This window comes from Denticeps clupeoides, chromosome 4, assembly GCF_900700375.1.
Source record: "Denticeps clupeoides chromosome 4, fDenClu1.1, whole genome shotgun sequence".
Classification (NCBI taxonomy): domain Eukaryota; kingdom Metazoa; phylum Chordata; class Actinopteri; order Clupeiformes; family Denticipitidae; genus Denticeps; species Denticeps clupeoides.
This window is the reverse complement of record NC_041710.1, coordinates 29,812,510-29,830,561: the sequence shown is the minus strand read 5'-3', so window position 1 is coordinate 29,830,561 and position 18,052 is coordinate 29,812,510. Positions and strand designations below refer to the sequence as shown.

The following is an 18,052-nucleotide window of genomic DNA, read 5'->3' as shown; positions in this document are numbered from 1 at the left end:
GTGTGTGTTTTAATGTGGGGGGGTGGGGGGGGGGGGCGTGGCCTAGTGGCTTCACACTGAAGAAACTGTGTCTGTGTTTTACACAGCTACTTTTATAATGATCATGTGTGTACGAATAGTACTTTGAATGAAGAAGAGACCGCAGTGGGGTGCATGCTGAAAACAGGGTAGGACACGAAGCATTAGAGGAAATGAAGACTCACGAAAGAGGGAAGAAAAAAAACAGCTTCACTATTTTGTTTTGTACAAAATTCACTTTTTTAAGTTTAAGTATTTATTCACAGGTTCTGATAGAGGACACATTTACACAAATGAATATATGTACTATAGATGAGTGTATGCAGAAGGCTTAACAGAGGCCCTTTGACCATTTTGACCAAAAGCAGTTAAATCAATATTAACCCTCAAGCTAAATCACGATACGTTGTCGCCACCGCGCGGTGTAACCTGGTAACTGCAACCCTCATAAACTCAGAATATAACAGGAGCACTTTTTAACATGTATCTTAACTAGCTTTAGTGTCAAATAGAACCATCTAGCATTTCTGAAAGGAAAACTAAAGGGTTTTCTAGACGTACAAAAAATAAATTCCATTTATGCATCGATGCATGGTCATGCACCACAAGCATCACATTAAGAATATTTCACCACAGAGGCGCGGCCTCAGGCTGCTGGTCTTTGGAAGACATTCAGCTAAGATGAAATGCATCTGTGCTAATATGACTCGTGTGCCACCCTGATTTAGATTTAAGTACTAAAACCAAAGCAGTGATTATTTATATTGTCCAACTTAATGAAATGTAAATCTTGTTTGTGCTAGAAGGGTCTTCATGCATTTTTTTCAAAAATTGTACAACTCCAAGTGAGAGCCTTTTCCACCAAAGCCAAAGCCTGCATACAGAGGCTCTTTGAATGTGGTTTCAATTTTAACAATGAGGTCCATGGAGTCAAGAAAGTTGTTGTAGAATGCCAGGATTCCCGCTCTTTGATCCAGGTACACACCGATTCGCTTCCCAACGTGAGGAAGCAGCACATTCATTTCCTCGTTATTTTGCCAGAACTGGGCGTTTCCGTATTTGTTACAACGCAACGCCCACGAATCAGCACTTCTCCCAAACAGAGGGCTTTTCTTTCCTTTCCTGTAAATCCCTTTGTAGCTCACTGCAATGCTCACCCAGGACCCGCCCCCATACCCCACCTCCCAGTAACAGGGAGCCTCGTGCAGAGCATCTTTGCAAAGGACCTGTGTTCTGCGCTCGAAGCGGTCTGAGTGGTAGGGGTAGGACTCGCTGTCAGACAGAAACCTGACCTTGCGGCCTTCCTCAGACAAGCCCAGGTGGTCGTGCAGCGTGTTCTCGTCCAGCGTCAGGTTTATGGCGCCTATGGGAAATTGGCACGTGTGTATTAGGGGTTGTGAGAGGAACACAAATGAAAGCAAATAATAAAAAAAGCAAACACTCACATTGTATGAATGCTTCTCTTGTACAAGGAGGTGCAAACGACACAAGGCTCACAGTTTCCACTGTCCAGACCACAAATTTGTGTATATTAGCAACATACTAAATGTCAGTATCTAAGGGTAAGAACCATAGGACCATATTTTGATCTAACGTTCTGTGTTTATTTCATTTTTTTTATTTAAACACATAGTATTTGGCAACCACCAATCATGCAAGTTGTCCCAATTACAGAGAGAGGTCTGTAATTTTCATCATAGGTACAATTCAAGTGTGAGAGACAGAATGTAACAAAATCCAGGAAATCGCATTGTATGATCTTTAAATCATTTATTTGTATATGGTGCAGAAAATAAGTATTTAGCACCTGCAAACAAACAGGAATTCTGTCCCTCAGGGACCTGTTACTACTTCATTAAGAAGCTCTTCTATCCCTCCCTTGTTGTCTGTATTAAGGGCTCCTGTTTGAACTGGTTATCTGTATAATAGACACCTGTCCACACATACAAATAGTATAGATAGATAGATAGATAGATAGATAGATAGATAGATAGATAGATAGATAGATAGATAGATAGATAGATAGATAGATAGATAGATAGATAGAATTTTTTCATTTCCGTTTTGCCAGTAGAATGAACTGAGCATATCTCAATGACACCCAAGTGGTTCTCACCCTTATAATAACAGGAATAAAAAAGTTCCATAATTACCTGCGTTAGAAAGCTTGCCGAAATACAGGAGGCAATAATTCTCAAGTGTGGTCTTAAACTCTGACACAACTTTACTTGTAAGGTCGAATGAATTATATGGGTGGACACAGAGTGAAATATTTTGTCCGCATGGAGGAGCGGGTTCAACAGATTTGAACCTCTGTTGAGAGAATAAAACAGAACACATGATTACCACGGTCCAATTTACTTTTCTCCTGTTTCTACTGTAAATGACTTTTTACCTCGAGGTAACTCATATGGTCCTCAGTACAGGCGAGGGCCTCCAGGTCAAGCTCTCTGCTTCTCAGCCCGTTGACCTCCACCTCCAACTTCCGCTGGAGAGATTCGGCGTAGCTGACGAGAGCTGTTTCCTGACATCTGATCAGATTTTCCACTTCTGAACCTTTTTCTGCTATGACTTTGATGAGGTTGCTGAAGATGCTGCGGTTTGTATCTATTGCTGCCTGCGCTGAGTTCTGTTCAGACATGAGACAGTCGGATAAAACATTTCCCTCCATTACTCGTTTCTTGTCCAATAAGCAATGCAAAGTGCGGTACAGGCCAGTTCACTCCCAACACTGGATAATATATAACTGTTATTACAAGACAAAAATGGAAAAACAATTGTAATTGTCACCTTTGCATCCAGCGCTGATACATGATTACCTTTTAATTTAACACAATGGGACGTCTCAGGAGGATAAGGGTCGGACAGAGGAATGGCCACATTATATCTCTATCTGAAGTGTTAAAGGCATGTCAATATTTATTGACATTCCAGGCTGCAGTGTACATAGCTTTACGGTTGGATCCTTCACCAGCCCATATTTTTCAATCTGCCCATTCATACAGACACATTCAGACAAGCCAGCAGTGTCTGTGTGCCAGATGTGTTGCACGGACAACCTACATAGCAACAACTTTGATTTCAAAGTGTCACAATGAGAGTCGTGCACTTTTGGCTGGGGGGAACCATTCGAACACCCTGAACATGATTATCCAAACTATAGAAGAAATAAGTGCAATAACTATAATCATGTTCATCCTCCTTCTAACATCAGATCATTTCAAACATGTTAACACAAAATTAATTTATTCAATTAGTGTTCCCTTGGCAGAAAGGTTAAGAGTAAAAGCTGAGTTTTTTTGTGACCAAAACATGATTTGAATTCACCTTCTTCAATAAAATCAACCTATTATCAATTATTTGGCCTATAATCAAGATTTCATTCTTCTGTCAGACAAGTGCTGAGGTTCTAAACATGTGACGTGATGAATGGATAAAACCATACGCTGCATTATTAGCAGCAGCAGCCTGTGTAATTTTGCACTAATTATCTCCACACATCGTGCATTCATTAAGTCTAAAATTGCAGTGGGCCACATGTAACATCTGGCCGAAACGGCTGAATTTGTATGAATATGTGGATGAAACACGGCGTTCTGAGGTTGTATTTCACAGTAATAAACATGCAGACCTCAGCAACTGTTCTGGATCTGAGGTCTGCTTACTCACCCCCAGCGACTCGACAGCCTGCTTCAACTTCTGAATGTCCTCCTCTCGCTCCTGACTCCTCTTCTGACAGCTCGCCTGCATCTCCACAACGTTGCTCTTTCATAGGAAAATATATACGTGTTTATAAGGTCAAAGGTTACTATTTTATTAAGTGTTCAGACCGAGGTGTTCAAAAAGGCTTTCATTCGACTTGACTGCTTGAGAGTGTCTAATCTCCTTCAATCATTTTTAAAGGTTATGTAAAAGCCATAAAATATGACTATTTAATATTTAGTAAATAATGTAATTATCAGTACTTTGACTTTGGACTCGAATGCATTTTAAAATTTGATGTCGGCTACTTTGTCGGCTACTTTGGAATTTATATCTCAATGGTAGTAACTTGGTGAAATAAAGGTCCACATATAAATTGAAAAACTTAAAAAATGTAAAATATCAAATATAGAGATAGTTAAAAGAGCACTGATATTTATACGTTTTCTGAATGTGTGTATTACAACGTCCTCCTTATCTGGTCTTTAATCTAACATGATGGAATATTTTTTAGTAAGTTTATTTTACAAAACTTTTACATAAAGTGAAGTGATTGTCATTGTGAAACACTGCAGCACAGAACACGGTGACACAACGAAATGTGTCGTCTGCTTTTAACCATCAGCCTTGGTGAGCAGTGGGCAGCCATGACAGACGCCCGGGAGCAGCATGTGGGGACGGTGCTTTGCTCAGTGGCACCTCAGTAGCACCTTAGCGGATCGGGGTTCGAACCGGCAACCTTCTGGTTACGGGGCCACTTCCTTATCCGCTAGGCCACCGCCGCCCCGTTTTACAGACAAACTGAACAACTATAACTAGAATAATTAGGGTTATCAAAAACAACCTAACAGAGTTAAAGATTGAGAGTGGAAGCCATTTAAGAGTCGGAGGACATTACAAGAGCAGCAAAAACGGTAGCAGTGACAGCTTATCTCAGCTCATCACAGTTTACACAAAGTCGCTTTGAATAAAATCTGACGTGAATTCCTGAAACCTGTCTCTAATACAAAAAGAAATAATATTTTTGATCTTGTGATTATCACTGAGAAAATGATTTACTTGTACAGATAAAAAACTGGGTGTGCAAAATACAAGACCGATGGTCTATTATTTCTGTAGCAGCAAAGAACAAACCATTTAATCTGTTTATAATAATGTATTGATGTACATAATTATGTAATGTACATAATGTATTTAATTTATGACCAAATTTAGGGGGAAAGTGTAGGTATGTAAACAGCTGAAGCAGGCCACTGTGTACTAGGAAGCAGACAGAAAGTGAAACGCAGAATTTCAACATTCTGCATTTCCTGAAGTATCCCTGGAGATCCCTGATGCAGCATTCTGGCTTAATGTCTGTAGGTAATGTGTTATTTGCCTCTTGCTAATCATCAGGCAGAAGCTGATCAACCGAAGCTTTTAACAGAAAGTACCCATCTGTAATGACCAAAAAACAGACGCTGGACTCGTGAGTCATCGCTGCTTGTGGTTCGGCTGGAACTCTCGTGTTGCGAGTCTCGTCTCTGGACCAGGCTTTAAAAAAAAGGCTAAATTCTCTAAATGTCTTCCCCGGGTAATCGGGATGAGGACTACTGTCTCCAGTGTGGACAGTGACACAGATTCCACAAAAATATTCTCCACAAGCACAAACGTGGTTTCTATATTTTCATATTTTACATGTGTGGCGCTTCATATTTACGAATATTTACGAAAGCATATTTTAAATATTGCTTTCAACATGGCTGACAACAGTTGCACGTTGTGTCTGAAGATTCCATCGTTTTCAGTGTTTTACAAAGCAGGCTCCTACCTGTAAAGCCTTCACTTCAGACTCAATGGAGACCACGTCGTGACCTCTGTGTTCGTCTGTTATACAGAGGTAACATATGCACATCTTGTCAGTACGGCAGTAAACCTCCAGGAACTTCTCGTGCTCCAGACACATCTCCAGTTTCGTATTTGCCTGAACAAGCCGGTGCCTCTTGCCGGTGTGAAGCACGTTGTGCAGCTCGAGGTGAGTTTCACAGAATGATGCCACACACTCCATACAAGACTGGTCGGCCCTGCGCTTCTTCCCGGTGCACACATCACACACAAGGGCCACTTGAGCAGCTTCTACAGGGTCGGGAGAACCTTCCGCCGTGATCTCCATCTGCACTCTGTTCTAACTGGTAATACAGGCTGATGCTGGATAGGTTTTATATCACCAAAAACAGGTGTGTTCTGCCAGTCACTGCATGTTTGTGGACAGAAACTGGAGTTGGTCTGAGTCACAAGGCACAGTGAACCGAGTTGCGGTCATGTGACTGTCAGCGGCTTTTCATGCCAATGAATTGGTCACCAAACCATCAGTGCAATTATGTTGAGAAACAGGATCCTCAGTACTCAGAAAACGCATTTACTTTGGTGTGAAGAGTTGGTGTTGGTGTTTAAACTCTATACATTCTTCTACTGGGTCTGGCGCAATGGTACAGTTTCAATGTAATATGCAGATTTGTCCTTAAAAGTACATTCTATATACTGTATTCATGTGACAATCCTCTTACAATAAGCCTCCTTAAATTTGGCCTTTCTTCACATCAGTAAATACAACTTTACTGTAAGTTTATTCTGTTGGCTTGGGAATGGTAAAGATATACTGTATATCATCGCAGCTCTTCCGCCAGGCGAGTAGTCAGGCTGCCGTCAGGCTGCACTCAGATGCAATTGCAAGTGACAGAACAGAAACGTTGAATATTAAATGGCCGACATGTGACACCTGCAGAATCATGTAGGCAACGTGGCAGAGATGACCTTCCATCACTTCCTGGCCTGGATTTATTTATGCCTGCCACATCCTCACAGGAATTTCCATGAGACAATAACCGTGAACTCAGTCAGGACTCAGATTGTGATGGAGCGAATGTGCAAGAATGAGAGTGAGTTTGCAAATCAAATCATAAAAAAAGACATGAAGCCCAAAAATACAAACACAGAAGGGCTGCAGAATAGGAAATGAAAAGTATTTAGGTCCTGGGGTTTCCCAAGCATTGGTATGCATAGTAAAAAGAGCACAGTGCCTTTATTCTCTTCCAAAAAGCAAAGCCACCGAGACAAACATGCTGAGTCATTCTAAATGTGACATTATCAAACATGACTTACTTGGGTCCAGGAAAAAAGCAGCCTGAATGGAAAAGTGAAATCAACCTGCAGAAGCTAAAGACAGAGACGATCAAGATGAACAAAAACATTTATATCAACGATATAGATCAACGTTAAAGATTCAGAACTTGCTGTTGGCAATGTGACAATCATAGATCACCAACTAAGGAAAGTTCTTAAATCTGATTTGTTAGACATTTGTTAGACATTTGTTAGAAATCACGGGGCAGTGGTGGCCTACGGGGCAGTGGTGGCCTAGCGGTTAAGGAAGTGGCCCCGTAATCAGAAGGTTGCCGGTTCGAATCCCGATCCGCCAAGGTGCCACTGAGTTGCCACTGAGCAAAGCACCATCCCCACACACTGCTCCCCGGGCGCCTGTCATGGCTGCCCACTGCTCACTCAGGGTGATAAATGCAGAGGACAAATTTCACGGTGTGTGCTGTGCTGCTGTGTATCACTTGTGACAATCACTTCACTTATTATTATTATTATATATACATTCAGGTGAGATTACTGCAATGTGGTAGAATTCAACCGTTAGAGAGATATCAAGTGAAAATGGTACTGCAGTAGTATATTTTCGTAGTGGACATATTTTCAGGCAATCTCAGATTCAGACACAAAATGGAGCCACTGTGGGGCACTAAAACATCACTTATGTATGTATCAGTAAATAAGCAATGATGTTTCTACTGATTTTGTCAAATCCATTTTATACCAAAAAAACTACACTTTGCCTCACCAGGATGAAAGCAAAATGGATTTAGAGAAAACGACATTACTAATATTTTGGTTTAATCTCTAATAAGGAGTTAATTTATTTTTTCATTTGATACAGTAATCTCAGACCAGCTTTAAGAGATTTGCATTGATTCTGAGAAGTGTTGTTCCTGTCTTCTTGGTTAATGTCTCTTTTCTTCAGCAGCATCATCTGCTTTAGATCTGTGGCATCTGTCACCCAGTTTCCACCATCTGCATGGTCTCCATTCTCATGCTGCTGCCAGCTGCTCCATAAACCTTGGCACTTGTCTGTGTTGTGCACCTTGCTCAAACATACGCTCCAGCACGTAACGGCCAGCCTCTGGTCTACGGGGAACCCCCATGCCATGTCAGAGGTGTGGATGCCAGATGACCAGAGTCCCAGCAGAAGAGAGGAAGGGGAAAGGAGGTGGAGATGCAACTGGGTCACAAACTGTCAAATGCAGCAATAAGTGTTTGTGGTCAGCCTGAGTCCAGAGAGCGGAACTTTAGGAGAACTTGCACTACCCAGCTTCACAGGTTGGATAAAGTTCTAATGTTTTCCACACTGTGGATTACTGATGAGTTCATCTGTTTTCCGGCCTGAAGACAACCAGCAAGTTTCTCTGAAGACCACACAGCTCGCATTTCACTGTGCCATAAAACGAATGTTTCAAGAACCGACTTTGTTAGATGCATGTAGATCTTCACCTGCTTCTGCTGCTCACTGCTGACCGCCCGGACACTCTTCAGTGTGATTTATTCCTCTGTGCCTGGACATGCCCTTGCCTGTCTGTTGGTTATCCTCGATGTCCCTGGACCCATGCCTGAATTGCGACGGCGTCTCAGTCCAAGCCCAGTCTGATTTGGACCCTGCTGTTGCCAACCTAAACCAGTCGACCAGCCTCCTGCCAGCCCGTTTCCTCTATCCACAAAGTCCGTCCCTTCCCTCACACCGTGTGCTTCCCCCGCCGCTGCGGCCGTCTGGACTGCTGCATGCCCCTGCTCACCTGACTTCTCGCATTCCACCGCCTCCCCGTCTCTCCAACCAGCAGAGACGTGTCTGCTAATGCGTCCCCTGGCCCATCCTATGATATGAATACATTTCCCTTAATGAACAGATGGTCACATTATTTTAATTGTTTGATTGGGGTTCTATTGTTTTTTAAATCTAATCAAAAGATTCTAATGAATATTAGAAGCACATCAAGCCTTTAAATAATTATTAAAGTATAACTTCAGGAAATTAAGATTTTAAATGCTCTTTTTTCTTATTGTCATCCATCACATAATTATCCGCTATCTTCCTTTCATGATCAGACTACAAGATCCAAACAAAACTCTTACATCGTGTTAAGATCCAGCAGGAAAGCTTCATCCTGTTCTAACATGGCATGGGTTCTTCATCAGCCAGGGCTTTCAGAAGACTGCCAGTTTTCCAAATCCTTCCTAAAGCTGTAAGTATGTGAAGAAAATCGACTGACTGGAGAACCCGTAAAGATTCTAAACCCAAACAGGATAAGTATGTTTAGGAGAGAATGATTGTCTTTATCCACGACTCACAGCACAATGACTGATTTAAAGAGTCCATGATTCCATGCTTGCTCCAGCATTCATTTTAGTTAAGACCCACTGTATGTTGCTTTATTTTACAACAAAAAATGGCCTGGTCCGAAGCGGTTTCGGAAGCCAGATTTGTATTGTGTGCCCGTGTTTGACTATATTTTGATGTCCTGTAGAGATGAGAACACAGAAAACGAAGAACAGTGTTCTCCACATCTCTGCATGCATCAGCAGTGGAAGGTAAACAAAATATTCAAACAGAACTCCTACTGTGTGATGAAGGAAATAGTCAAACCACAGTCATTACAGCCACAAGCTACATTTTCACTTGGTGAAAGGCCAAAGAAGACATATGTAGAGGGTGTATATATATATATACACACACACACACACACACACACACTTATTACCATTGTGTCCCTAAGCAAGACAATTAAGCCTGAGTTGTTTCAGGGGGACTGTCCCTGAATGTAAGTCGCTCTGAATGAGGACGTCTGCTAAATGCCATGAGCTGAAGATGAAAAATGAAGATGTAAAATATACGTATATGGCATTTAGCTGATGTCCTTGTCCAGTGTATTACACCACACCAGGGGTTGTCCTGAGATTTATATGATATATAGAAGAACAACAGACAACTCTGGCAGACGAGATCAGCAGAATTCCTAGAGAGTAGCTCATCAGTTGGGACAGCAGGGATGACATAAAACCAGTTTACATCAGTAGAGCAGCATTCCCCGGGTATTAGACGTATCTCAGTCTGTGTCAGAACTGCTGAGGCATTCCCTCCTGTAGGGATTAGCCCCCTACAGCGAGTAATGAATTTCACTCCCCATTCTCAGACATTTCCTTGAGTTTATGCAATTCATCTTAAGCATGACGGTATGTTTGTACATAAAATTCATATACTTTTACAATGCTTGCAATAAAGAACACTATGATATTATTTCTAGCCTCATCACTGTTGTTGTAAATATGATTTTCATTAAAGGACATTTCTTTATGTAACAATTCAAGAATTGTTCTTGGAACAATTTCAGACAAGAGGAGGTTTCTTTTATTGCCAGAGGGGGAGTTGGAGAAACGGAGAGAACCCAGATTTTGTGGTTTCAAATCCCCAACCACTGAGGTCCCCCTGACCAAGGTACCATCCCAGAACATTGCTCTCTGGGCAGTGGTGGCCTAGCGGTTAAGGAAGAGGCCCTGTTATCATAAGGTGGCCAGTTCAAATCCCGATCCGCCAAGGTGCCACTAAGGTGGCACTGAGCAAAGCACCGTCCCCACACACTGCTCCCCGGGCGCCTGTCATGGCTGCCCACTGCTCACCAAGGGTGATGGTTTAAATGCAGAGGACAAATTTCACTGTGTGCACCATGTGCTGTGCTTCTATGTATCACATGTGACAATCACTTCACTTTTTTATTATTATTATTTCATGGCTGCTCACTAAGGTTGATGGAATCACGCAGGGATTACTCTTCCATACTCCACTTTACATTAAAATCTTTAAACACAAAACTGTTCTGACATGCAGGTGAAAAGACAAATCCTGCTGCTATCCTGCATGTCATGTATTTATTTAGTAATTCTGCAGTCTAGTCGTGTAGTCGTGTCTGAGATTTATGGCTTGAAGGGCTGTACAATGTGCTGTTTTACATATCCATACATATACATTTACAAGTGCGAATCTGTACCAAAAAATATCTAGTGAACCAATAATTCACTGAACGTTGTCCATTTCAATCAAGAATGTCTGGCAGCTTGAACTTCTGTGTTAAACAAGATATGAACTGCCAATATGAGTTAATATAACTTTTTTTCTTTTGCCTGGGGCACTGCCCTTGACTGGCACCCCTCCAAAACACAGCATCAGCTCCAGTTTTGGCCCATGTCAGTCTTACTCATAGTCTGCCCTAGCTCTTCAAAAATCATTCACCCATCAAACAAATTGTCCTCAACATCCCATTAACACGTTCAAAATTGTTATATATGAACACAGACCCTCGATACAGATAAAACACAAAGTTCCAAAGGAATATTATAATCTTTTCAGCACATGCCTTTAACATAGCCCCTATAATAATTCCTCTATCCCTGCATTTATGAATTGTATAAATATATATGCATTTTTGTATGTGTTTATTAGTATATATCAATATATATTAGTCAAGTCAAATGATATGACTATTTATGTCCCTCTTTTTTTAAATGACAAAAATGACAATTAATGACAATGACAAAAAAATACAAATAAGATGTTCTAAACTGATTCACCTACCCTTACATTACCTTTAATTAAATCTTTGTGATATCATTTTCAAAGTATTCAAATAAAAAATAAAATAGAGAAAATAGAGAATAAAATTAGAAATTAAAGGAATGGTGCCCTGCACCTCCAGTGAAAATTGCAAGGAAACTGCGGATGGCGAGGTATTGGTTATCCTTCAGTGATGATTGAAACAGACAGTTTTGAAATATTTTCTGCAGACTTTTGATTGAATGCCATGTTTTGCTGTTCTTATTGCTTTGCGCCTACAGAAGCAAAATTGTTTTGTTTTTTTTACCAAAGATATATGTGTGTAGAGCTATTTGACTCTGGTTCAAACACTTACAGAGCGGTCATTCTGGTGCAGCCTCAAAAACTAGGCTCTGTTTGTCATTTTCTTTTCATTTTGAAAAAGTTTTTAAGCATTATGTTGAACTGAAATAAACCACTTTACTTTTGATTTCACCTTTAAATTGTAGATGTCAATAGCTGATCATAAAACAGCTCCCCAATGACTTTACAGTGGTTTACAATTCAATGTCAATTCATCTAAATGGAGGTAGTGGGCTAAGCAATGTCTACATTTATAAAAGTTGTAAACACATGGCTTTAAAAGTCTTACCTCATTACTTATTTTAAAACTCTGTTGGTGTTGAAGTCCCACTTTTCAGACAGAAGACAGTAACACCTGTATTTGATGTGCATTAGCACACCCGTTTCGAGCCTGAAACCAAGCAACAGCTGCTCTTTAGGATTTGCATGAAATGTGCACACTGATATTTACTTGACGTGGCATATCAATTTTTACTCACAGGTCAAATCATGCAATGATCCTTGTTGAATTTCCTTTGGATTTGTGAACATATAGTGCATGGCTGACATTCCTGAGACGTAACGTTCAGTGAAAATTTATAAGCATTTCGTTCGGTTTGCCTGAATGACTGTTCATAGGCTGTAGACTATTATGCCAATAATCAAACCCCCATAGGAAAGAAATATTAAAAAGATGAATGTGCCTCAGGCTTGTATTTAACGGATGGATAAGTACAAGCGCGTCTTCTTCTGTCTTCCCAGCATAGCCCAAAATGTTGAATTATGCATAAAATGACAAATGATTGAAAATAAAACCAACCTCATTAAATCACACTGCTCATCAAAGACACTCAATTAGGTGAAATTAGTTTAAAGACATCTCTGACAATACATTTGCTTGAAAGGTTCTTTGATATATTCTCTCAGCTCCTGTGGAAAGTGGATCTGCGGAGAAAATGACAGATGAATCAATGAATTTAAACAGGCGTTTTGGCACTTGGCAGCACCATGGCTGACTAAAGACTGGGGAGAAAAAAATGTATTTAGTAGGAAAAGTACACTTGTATAATATTCAGCTGAATTAGCTGAATGTTCACAGAATTTGAATTGCAGAGTCACAACTGCCAATAGTTTGCATTTTCTGGAAATTGGGCATTTTCTAATGGTCCATTAATCATGCTTTTATTTTGGAAAATCCAGTGTTGGGACCTGAAAATCAGTTCAAGTCTGTACATCTTTGAGGAATGAGATAATGCTTTGACAAGACCTGAAAAATGCCTGAATTAAAGATGTTGCAAATATTATTTACTTTCATAAATAATTAACAACTACATTTTAAGTGGGGTTGCAATTAAGTTTCAGGGCCAATTATATTTTAAAGTGAATGATGATTCTTGAAGTTGGAAATATAAGGATTGCAGTGACCTCCTACAAGGGTCAGACTGTGACGCATGGTCTGAGAACAGCAGGTTTTGGTGGACAGAATAGGCACACCACTTCATGGAAATTTCCTGATGTAAGTAGCCTTAATTTTTAGCATAATGTTCCTTGTCAGACTGCATAAAGAAACTGTTCAGGAGTGACAAAGCATTTAAAATGTTGACTTGGCCTTCGGTTCAAAAGATCTCAGTCTGACGGGGCATCCATGGAATCTCCCGGAAAAACAAATCTGCTTTTGGAACTATTCCGGTTTTCACAGTGCTGGAAATTAACATCAGCCTGTCGGTAGGCTTATTGGAATACTGTAAGGCCATAACTCATGCCAAATATGCCTAAGATTTTAATGAACATGGCAGCTGTTCAAGATTCAATATTGAAAACGTGGCATCTGCTGAAGCTCCTCTTTATTGAACAATAAAGTGAAAAAGGGAGAGACGCCACAAAGGCCTTTTCCTGATGTGGCACATATCAAAGGAAGACAAGGCCAAGTTCCTGTGGGGTCCCATGTGATCTAGTGAACGGCTTAGGCCACAAAGTAAGTTAACGTCAAATCTTCAAATATTTTTCAGAAGGATTTTTGGGTTAACAAATGAAGCACTTCGTGTTTCTGCAAGTTTAAATGTAATTGTTGTGCAATTAACTGTTTATCATGACACTAAGTTCACATTATCACCAGAATAAGTACTAGTGACAGAACTCAAATGACTCAGTTGTCTTCCTCGAGAGAAGACCCACAAAAAAGCTCAATTAGGCATGGTGTAATGAGTGTTAACCGCCATGTCGCGGGCTGTCACAGCACGAAATCTCCGATTATCTCGGTAGGTTGGTTGCAGGGTGGGTCAGGACGGAATGAGGAACCACAAGGTGGTAGCAAACACACACGATTCACCGATTCTGTTCCCCTCCCCTCCAGCTCCAGCCAACACTATCAGTATTCTGAGTGGTTTTTGTCACACCAACTGAGATTTTCTTGACAATTGCACAAACCCTTATTCCTGATAGGATAATTTATTTTTCCAGTCTTCATAAATACAAACACTGCATATCTTTTCTCCTGCAGTGGCAACCGGTTTATTTTTCACCCTGTGGAGACCAATATTCCCCGGTAACGCTGCAGAGTAGACTGAGCTTCTCTCTGCAGAGTCACAATAATGTCAGACGATGGAGCTGAAATTCCACCGATGCACACGTGACAATGAGAAGAAAACAATCATGGCAGTCTTGATGTCCCTCAGTATCGTAAAAGCACAGAAACTTCCCTTAAAGGGAGGTTTCTGCATGCAGTCTCTTCAAATGCTGCCTTTCTTAAGGCTCCTGCAGGAGTTTGCTGGGCAGAAGACGGCTTAATGAGCTTTCGTTTGATTGGCACGTTGCAACATCTCACTGCACAGGGAGCTGTGTTGGTCGGAGCAAATTGAGATTTCTGCTACTGTGATACGTTTCTCATCCCGTCAACTGGCACTCTAGCTGGGGAGGTCTTGATTAGGCTTTACGGTTTCTGTAAAGCCAGAAATAAGACGTAGCAACAGGCATCAGGCCGAGTGTTAGTTGATCCTCCGTATGAAGAATTCCCTGCTGACTGTGGGGAATCAGATGATGTTTAAGCAGCCTGTATTCCCGTATTCCAGACATGCCTGTTCTCTGCAACCCCACTTAAGATTATTTGGCTTGTAAAATGATACTATCTGACAGATAAAGACATTTTAATTACTCTCAGATGATTGTTAATCAGATAATAATTAATGATCTCTAGTCATGTATATAATGCAAGAAAATAAAAGATAAAATGACTTGAAGAACAATGCGGGCTTTGAGCGTTTTGGACAAGATAAGAGATGTCGGCTGCTGCGGTTTGGCAGTAGAGGTCTCCTCTGATCGCTGAAAAACGACACCCAGCATCTGCCCCGCGTGACATGTGGCCGAGCCCGTGGGTGGCAGATTACAGAGAAGTGCCGCAAAAGCTGAACCATTGGAGCATAATCAGGAGCCTCAGACTGGATGGATCTGTGCCCACGACCGGACTTCGGGCGGGATGTCCCTGTGTGACAGCTCCGTATCTTTACTTCTCCTTTTACCGTCTTTCAATGGCACTCGTGCCCGCACACACATACACAAATACTAACTCCAGATCTTGCCCTGCTACTCTATGGATTTTCTGTCGCCTTACTGTGGGGAGATCGAAGACTAATTAAGATTGTTGATGAAGATTTAATTTTCCACTTCAAACGAACCAGTGAACACACAGCAGCCTCAGCGCAGCGGCAGGAGATTGGTGGTTGGGGAGAGGCAGAGACAGAGAAACAGAGAGCGAGGGGGAGAAAGGGAGAGAAGGAGGGGGGAAGAGGAGAATAAAAGAAATAGTTGTGAACTCATTTTGTCTGTGGCTCAGTCCTGTCCAAAAAACCGCAAGAGTAATTCATTTTCACATTATGCTGCCACCATTCCCCCGCTGAGCTGTTCATACCTACCAAAATGGATAAACAGTAACAAGCATTCGCAGACCTGCATGCACACACACACACACACACACACACACACACACACACTCACTGCGCACGTACATATAGCTGGAGGAGTCCATGTGTCAGCTGAGATCAAACAGAATGAAAAATCTCTGTGTAGTAGAACCAGACCACACAATATACACACACACACACACACACACACTCATGATGTGAACCTGGAATATATCAGTGTGGTGGTTTTTCTGGGCTCTGCAGACCAACAGGGCCTTCTGGTTTTGCTTCTCCCCAACCCAGAAATGATTTATCAATCGACCATTATTGGAAGATTGTAATTCTCAGCCTGTATTAATAAATCTGTAAACGATCAGTTCCACTCTGGTTGATGTTTATTGGTGTGTAATTTATGACCCTCACTAAAAGTGTTTTGAGTTTGTTTTGTTTTGGTCATTGTGAAACATGGGTGACACAACAAAATGTGTCCTCTGCATTTAACCATCAACCTTGCTGAGCAGTGGGCAGCCATGACAGGTGCCCGGGGAGCAGTGAGTTGGGACGGTGCTTTGCTCAGTGGCCCCCCAATTGTATTTTCATTGAATTGTGTATTCCAATTAAAAGCTGAAAAGACTCTGGTTGTGGGCTGTGATTGGCTGTAGCAACATATAGGGAAAAAATGTTTAAATAATGTTCAATAGATGTTTGCAAAAGGTAAACAAGTAAAAAATGTGTGTGCATGTGTGTGTAATATGTATGTATCTATAAATATTACACAGATATGCACATGTGCACATGCACATATACATTTTCTCACATACACACACATTACTGAACAACGTCTACTTTTGTGTGGCCAGAGACAAGCTTATCACATCGTAAAGGGTGAACTTTCCTTCATTGCATTACTGGCCTTTGATTCTGTTCGATTTATGTTTGAGGGAACAGGAATGATGCGTCAGAAGGGAGAAGCTGTTTTTCCAACCCAGTTAGTAAACTGTGAGTCAGCTTCATTTCACACCTGAGGCTTGCTTCCACTCACTAAACCCACACGAGCCATAATGCACAGCAGCACATCCTATACCAGGGGTCGGCGACCTTTAACGCCCAGAGAGCCATTTGGACCCAGTTCCCACAAAAGAAAATGAACCGGGAGCCGCAAAATGAAGATAACACTGCATATTAGTCTTACTTTTATGCTATTTATAAAATAACTCGGCTAGTGTGTTGCTTGTAATTTTATTTAAATAAAGTGAAGTGATTGTCACTTGTGATACACTGCAGCGCAGCACAGCACACAGTGAAATTTGTCCTCTGTATTTAACCAATCACCCTGAGGCAGTGGGCAGCCATGAGAGGCGCCCGGGGAGCAGTGTGTGGGGACGGTGCTTTGCTCAGTGGCACCTCAGTGGCACCTTGGCGGATCGGGATTCGAACCTGCAACCTTCTGATTATAGGGCCGTTAGGCCACCACTGCCCTACATGCAAAGATTTATTTGTGAAAAGAATATTTGTGCAAAGAAAATTGTTGCAGGGGGTCACAAAGATTCCACTTGTGTGAATGGGGGAGGAGGGATGCTACCAGAACATACGAATATGCTTGTAGCAGCCGATGACGTGACGAATGTTTAATCACCTCAAAAACCCAAACAAGTCTAAAAACATGGCGGCCCACTGCTGACATATTTGGGAAAAAGTCACCCTAACTTACTGGCGCTATGCTGACTCTGCACAACTTATGTACATCATTAAACGCTAAACATTGCAAACAAATGTTCAATTAACCAACACGTGAGTCTAATTGAACAAACTGATTAACAGCTCGCGTGGGGGTGGCCAGGAGGGGGGATGGGCTATTGCATGTATGGCATTTGTGACCCATTTTTGTGACCCATACTTTGAGCAACAGAAAATTAAACATATTACAAAATCACAATAATCTTCAAATTTCAAACTACAAAGAGATAAAAATAAAATACAATTAATTTATTATTTGATACAGGTAGCCGCAGTGAAAGTATGAAAGAGCTGTGGGTTGGTGACCCCTGTTCTATACCAAGATCTTACTCCCACAATGCATTCCGGCTCCAAACACGCCTGACTCAGGGTTCCCCTCGCCGACTTAAGTTTTCCAAAAACCTGTAAAACATGTATCCCATTCTTCTACCGCGTTTATACGGAGCAGCAATTACAGGGTCAGGGCCTGTGGAGCAAATGCAGGTTGGAGGCTCAGGAGCACAATTTTGACAGGATGAAACAAACGAATGTATGATGTGCAACAAGAGAACTGATTCCTCTCAGATTACACATCTTTTTCAAGTAAAAAAAAAAAAAAGAGCACGGAACACATACTGAAACATCTTTATTCTAATTTACAAAAATTTAAAGAAAATAAATAAATAAATACTACAGAGCA

General features: G+C 41.3%; 1 protein-coding gene across 1 annotated transcript; it reads right to left on the bottom strand.

The window, feature by feature from the left end:
- Positions 1-51: 51 nt before the first annotated feature.
- On the bottom strand, positions 52-5,909 carry LOC114787706 (E3 ubiquitin-protein ligase TRIM16). Its single transcript, XM_028975518.1, has 6 exons — positions 5,531-5,909; positions 3,688-3,783; positions 2,414-2,647; positions 2,172-2,331; positions 1,464-1,523; positions 52-1,381 (listed from the first exon to the last, which is right to left on the bottom strand). Exons 1-6 carry the CDS (start codon positions 5,870-5,872, stop codon positions 843-845), a joined length of 1,431 nt encoding a protein of 476 aa, XP_028831351.1. The 5' UTR covers positions 5,873-5,909; the 3' UTR covers positions 52-842.
- Positions 5,910-18,052: the final 12,143 nt, after the last annotated feature.

Coding starts and splice junctions, on each gene's coding strand:
- LOC114787706 (XM_028975518.1), bottom strand. CDS start 5,872: ATGGAGATCACGGCGGAAGGTTCTCCCGACCCTGTAGAAGCTGCTCAA. Junction 3,784..5,530: donor CTGAAGTGAAGGCTTTACAG/GTAGGAGCCTGC, acceptor TTCCTATGAAAG/AGCAACGTTGTGGAGATGCA. Junction 1,524..2,171: donor CGGCAAGCTTTCTAACGCAG/GTAATTATGGAA, acceptor TGGTCTGGACAG/TGGAAACTGTGAGCCTTGTG.